This window comes from Parus major, chromosome 15 (genome assembly GCF_001522545.3).
Source record: "Parus major isolate Abel chromosome 15, Parus_major1.1, whole genome shotgun sequence".
In the NCBI taxonomy this organism is placed as follows: domain Eukaryota; kingdom Metazoa; phylum Chordata; class Aves; order Passeriformes; family Paridae; genus Parus; species Parus major.
Window position 1 is genome coordinate 12,268,286 of NC_031784.1, and position 6,026 is coordinate 12,274,311.

Genomic DNA, 6,026 nt, shown 5'->3' on the forward strand with positions numbered 1-6,026 from the left:
TGTGTGTGTGTGTGCACACACGAGTGCAGCTGTGCACGTTTTGTGTGTCTGTGTGCACAAGCGTGGTGTCACCAGGATGTGGTTGTGCGTGTCCGTGTGTGCACACACAAGTGCAGCACCGCTGCAAGGGGGGGCACAGGAGTGTGACTGCAGGGGGTTGTGTGTGTATCTGTGAGTGTGAGCACACACACAAATGCAGCTGTGCCGGGTGTTGGTGTGTGCACACACAGGTGCAGCACCTCTGCATCGTGGTTGTGCGCATCCATGCGTGTGCACAAGCGCAGCACCACCGCAAGGGAAGTGTGTGTGTACATGCACAGGTACCTGGTGCAAGGTGTTCATGTGTTGGTGCCCATGCACAGGTGTATCTGTGTGAGGTGTCCAGGTGTGCACACAGATGCAGCAGCCCTGCAAGGTGTCGGTGTGTGCTGCATCCGTGCACATGCACACCACTGCAAGAGGGTTGTGAGTGCACCTCTGTGTGTGTGTGTGTGTGTGTGTGTGTGTGTGTGTGTGTGTGTGTACAAGCACGTTGCTCCAGGGCTTTGGGGGTGTTTGCACACTCACACACGTCACTGCAACGTTGGTGTGTGCACACAGGTACAGCATCACTGTGACGTGTTCTGGTTGTGTCCTTGTGTGTGCACACAGTGTCAGTGCAAGGTGTGTGTGTGTGTGTGTGTGTGAGTGTCTGTGTGTGTGTCCATGTGTGTGTCAGTGTCTGTGTGTGTGTCCATGTGTCTGTCCGTGTGTGTGTGTGTCTATGTCTGTGTCTGTGTGTCTGTCCCTGTGTCCATGTCTCTGTGTCTCTCTGTCCACGTGTCCGTGTGTCTGTGTCTGTGTCTCTGTGTGTCTGTCCGTGCTCACACCCCTCCGTGGTGTCCCCGTGTCCCTGCTGCTGTCCCAGTTCTCCCAGTGCCGTGTCCCTCAGCACCCAGTGGGGGTTGATGGCAGCGCTGGGAGCCCCAGGAGGACCCCACAAGGTGCCGACATCCAGGGGCTCCTGCCTCCCCCTGCCCCCCGGGTTTGGGGGACACCGGTGACATCAGACCCGGCTTCACACTGGGACTGAGCAGCCTCGGGGTGCAGCTGGGGCAGGGGGTGCTCAGTGGCCAGCCAGGACCCCACTCTGGCCACTGCCAGGACATTTCCCCGCCTGTTCCCCAGCACCCTGAACCACCTGGTGAGGAGCCACCTTGGAGCTCACTGGGATGAGCATCCTTGCAGGATGAATTTGGGAGTGTAGAGAGGCCCCCCGGGAGCACAGGGAGAAGCTGGAGAATATCCCTGCCCAGGAAGGGACACTGGCCATGGAGAAGTTCAGACTGACAGGCCAAAATCCCACAAAACTCCCCAAAAACACCTTAAGGATGTCACCCTTGTGACACCATCCAGGCAGGGATGTTCCCAAGCACTTGGGGCAGTACCATGACCCAGTGTGGGCTTTTTCCCCCAAAACCCAAAGTTCCCAGCCCATTTTTCCTTCTGGGATCCTCCAGCACGAATCTCACTGGCAGCCACATGGAGAAGGAAGAGGCACCAACATCCTGGTCTGGCTTCCCACTGTCCTGCAGTGCAAATTCCCTGCTCCTTCTTTCCCATCAGCCTGGTTCCAGCTTCGCACATCAGGTGGCATCAGAAAGCCAGAAACTGCCCCAAAAGGAGCAGAGTCCTGCGTGCAGCAGGAGATGGGATGGAGTCAATGGACACAGGCTGTGCCTCAGTTTCCCCGCGGCCACCCTGCCGGGATCATCTCCCACATCCCAGGGTTCATTTTGAGCCAGAAACCCCCAAACCTCCCACTCTCATCCTCCTCTGCACCAGACAGGGCTGAACACTGCAGCAATTTCATCAAGATCTGGGATTTTTTTGGGGATGTGAAATGTGGCCCAGCTCCATAACCCAGCCCTGGAGCCCAGGATGGGGGCACAGACCCACCCTAACAGCACTGGATGGGGGCACAGCCCCACCCCGAGGTTCCGGGACGCTGGGATGGGGCAGCCCCAGCCCCCGTGGATCCTCAGGAATGCAGTTGGATGCTGCAGCACGGCGGGGATGTCCCCAGCCCCAGCGCCCAGCTGGTGGCACCCCAAGCTCGGGCACATCCGAGGGATGTGTTTTTAGGGCAGAACGCCGCGGTTTCGGCTGGGGCAGTAGCAAGGGCAGGGTGGGTGCGGCGAGCGGGTGACTGGAATTGGAGCAGATATTCGGGGTCTCTTGGGGAGGTCGGACCCTTCGGGGGGGGTTGGGGGGTCCATGGGGCAGGTGGGATCCCCACAGGCGTTCTGTGGGTGCTGGAGCAGGAAGCTCAGCCGGATTCATTCCTGCTCCCCCCACAGAGATCCGGGAAGCCTTCAAGGTGTTCGACCGCGATGGCAACGGGTTCATCTCCAAGCAGGAGCTGGGCACGGCCATGCGCTCCCTGGGGTACATGCCCAACGAGGTGGAGCTGGAGGTCATCATCCAGCGCCTCGACATGGACGGTAGGACCCCGGCAAGCCGGGCTGGGGACAGGCACGGGACCCCCACCTGGGAGAAAGACACAATTCCTTATTTCCACCCCACATGCCGGACACCACACGGGATGTGGGATGAGCCTGACCCAGGCTCTGCCTCCCGCTGGAACCTTCCCCTCATTCTTCATCATCATCATCATCATCATCATCATCATCATCATCATGGCCACTGCAGCTTTGTTTGGGAAGATTTAAGGATCCTGGATGAGTGTGGGATCGCTGAACCTGCTGGGTCTGCTGTGCCGAGGCTGGATCCCGCAGCCAGGGGTGGATCCTGCACCCTGGGTCGTGTCCTCAGCACCCATCACCCTCCAGCACTCGCTGCCACCGTGACCCTGTCCCCACCCCTCCATCGCCCGTCAGGACCGGAAAGAGCTCCTTAATTTATTGCTTTTCCTTTTTTTCCCCATTTAAAAGCCTTTCCGGCAGCGCTGCCAAGGCGCCGCTCCCCTCATTACTCATCTTTAGTGCTGCCCTGACAGCCCCAGGCCAGCGTCCCCCACTGCCAGGGGACACGGCCACAACGGCCACCAAGCACCCCCGGGGCCACGGCCACCACCGGGGTCCCTGCTGGAACTGGGGTCCCTGCTGGAATTGGGGTCCCAGCTGGAATTTGGGTTCCTGGACAGTGTTTGGCTTCCCTGACCTTTCCTGGGGGCTCCAGGTGACACTGGGTGTCCCCAGGTCCCATTGGAAGGGGACCCAAATGGCACTGGGGGTCCCTACATGGCAGTGAGAGTCCCGGCCAGCACTGGGGACCCCAGACAGTGTTGCCATCCCAGCTGGTGTTGGGGACACCAAACTTTGTTGGAGGTCCCCACCCAGTGTAGGAGGCCCTGGCTGGTTTTGGGGGTCCTCAGCCAACATTTGTGGTCCCCAGGCAGTCCTGGGAGGCCTCCAGGTGGCACCGAGGTCGCAGCTGGAATGGGGTCCAGCTCACACTCGTGTCCTGGATGATGTTTGGTTTCTCCAGCCAGCACTGGGGTCCCACATCACATTGTGGGGGGAATAAGTGGTCTTAGGGTGTTCCCAGTTGGCCCTGGGGTCCTGGCTGGCACTGGGGATCCCATCCAATGTTGGGCATCCTGGCCAAAGCTGGAAGTTCCCTAAATTTGCTGGAGGTTCCCAGCTGATCTTGGGGTTCCCAACTGGTTTTGGGGGTCTGTGACCATCCATGGGACCCCTTCTGGGAGGGGGAGTGTCCCATGTGCCCAGACAGGGGGTGACGGCCACCCCTGTGTCCCACAGGTGACGGGCAGGTGGACTTTGAGGAGTTCGTGACATTACTGGGGCCCAAGCTCTCCACCTCGGGCATCCCGGAGAAGTTCCACGGCACCGACTTCGACACTGTCTTCTGGAAGGTAGGGACACCCCCAGCCCCATGGGAATGGAGGGACACGCCCAGCCCCATGGGAATGGAGGGACACCCCCAGCCCCATGGGAATGGAGGGACACCCCCAGCCCCATGGGAGAGCAGGGACACCCCCAGCCCCATGGGAATGGAGGGACACCCCCAGCCCCATGGGAGAGCAGGGACACCCCCAGCCCCATGGGAATGGAAGGACACCCCCAGCCCCCTCCCAGGAGCAGCTCCCCAGAACCTGCACCGAGAGCACCAGGGAAGGCTCAGGGTCAGGACCAAGGTTGTGGTTGGGATCAGGGACAGCATGAGGGTCAAGGCTGGAATTGGGGCTGGGCTGAGGGTAAAAGTCAGGCTCTGGGTCAAGGACGAGGTTATGGCTGGTTTAAGAGTCAGGATTAGGTTTAAGATTAGGGTTAGGGTCAAGTTTAGGGTCAAGATCAGGCTCAGGCTCTAATTTAGAGTTAGTATAAGCCTTGGGGTCAGGCTCAGGGTCAGCACTGGTTTAAGGGAGTTAGGGCTACGTTTAGGGTCAGGGTTCAGGTTGGAGTCAGGGTTAGGATGAGGGTTGGGATCAACCTCACTCTGCTGGGGGTCACCAGGACACCAGGCCTTTCCCAGATAATTCCAGGGTGATCCACCCAAACCACCACATCCAAAGGTTCTGGGGACCCCGAAGCCCCCTGTGCTGCTGGCCATGGGGTCACCCCGAGCCCCCCGGTCCCCGGCAGTGTGACATGCAGAAGCTGACGGTGGACGAGCTGAAGCGGCTGCTGTACGACACCTTCTGCGAGCACCTGTCCATGAAGGACATCGAGAACATCATCATGACGGAGGAGGAGAGCCACATGGGCACGGCCGAGGAGTGTCCCGTCGACGTGGAGAGTGAGTGCCGGGCACCGGGAATGCCAAACCCCCCACGGGGATCCCCAACCACGGGGATAGCACTGGTTCCCCCCGGTACCAGGAGAGCGTGTTGGGGGTTGGGGTAACGCGGTGTTTGTCCCACCCCCAGCCTGCTCCAGCCAGCAGATCCGCCAGACCTGCGTGCGGAAGAGCCTCATCTGCGCCTTCGCCATCGCCTTCATCATCAGCGTGATGCTCATCGCCGCCAACCAGGTGCTGCGCAGCGGGATGAAGTAACGGGGTGCCCCCGCCGCCGGGGACCCGCAGTGCCAGCGAGGAGGAGACACCTATAAATATCTATAAATATCTCAATGTACATCCATGTGTGGCCCAGAGACGTGACCCCCCCCGGGGAGGGGGGCAGCCGAGGGGACAGAGCCGCGCCGGGGCCCCGCCGTGCCGGGCGCTGCGGTCGCTGCTGTTCGCAAGGAGACTTTGGTACCGACACCGACCCCCCCTCGCCAGACAAAAACCGACCCGTGAGTGCATGTGACGTGCATGGAGCCCCGTGAGCCCCTCCCGCGGCGGATCCCGTCGGATTCTCCGATCTAGCGTTAGAGCTCATATTTAGGATAAACCAAATCATCCCCTAAGCAATACACGCGCCTGAGATGGTTCCTAGAGCCGGGAGCGTTTGCATGGACTTGGCTGCCAAGGGCTGGATTCCACCCTCCCCCCAAAGCCCCTCCCTGTCCCCCGGCCCCGTGCCGTGCCTCGGTTTCCCCACCTGCCCGGTGCGGGGACGTTCCTGACCTCCTGCTTGATGCACTTTGAGCCGACCCCCCTTGGGAAGAGCCGGAGCGACCCCGAGGCCGGGGAGCCCCGCACGCCCCGGAACCCCCCAGCCTGTATGTAGCACCCACCTGGGCACGGACTGGTTCGGATTTGGGGCCGTTTCTCATTCTTTGGAGTTTTTGGGGGTTTTGGGGTGGTGGTTTTGTTTTTGGTTTTGTTTTTTTGTTTTTTTGGTTTTTTTTGTTCTTCCTGGTTGGTTGTTTCCGATCTGAAATAAAACTGGTATTTCTGAAGCGCTCTGGGCTGCGGGGGCTCCTGGAGATGCTGGGGTGGAGGGTGATGGGGTGGGGCCCTGGGAGCACCCATGGGTGCTGCTGAGTCCTCCTGGCAAGGGAGGTGGGCACCGCTTTGGGGGGCTGTGACACACAGGATTCCGGGGGCTGGAGCACCCCTAAACTCGGGGCCAGTGGGATCTGGCTCCTTCCCAGCAACTCCCACATCCCCCACCC

At 60.4% G+C, this 6,026-nt stretch overlaps 1 protein-coding gene across 1 annotated transcript in view; it reads left to right on the forward strand.

Annotated features, from left to right (window-relative positions):
* Positions 1 to 5,820, forward strand: part of CABP7 (calcium binding protein 7) — an 8,101-nt gene extending 2,281 nt beyond the window's left edge. Inside the window, exons 2-5 of the mRNA XM_015643583.2 lie at positions 2,340 to 2,483; positions 3,765 to 3,877; positions 4,608 to 4,761; positions 4,892 to 5,820. Of these exons, the coding sequence (XP_015499069.1) occupies positions 2,340 to 2,483; positions 3,765 to 3,877; positions 4,608 to 4,761; positions 4,892 to 5,019 (539 nt within the window). The 3' untranslated portion in view covers positions 5,020 to 5,820. The remainder of the gene's footprint in view (positions 1 to 2,339; positions 2,484 to 3,764; positions 3,878 to 4,607; positions 4,762 to 4,891) is intronic.
* The last annotated feature ends 206 nt before the right edge of the window (positions 5,821 to 6,026 follow it).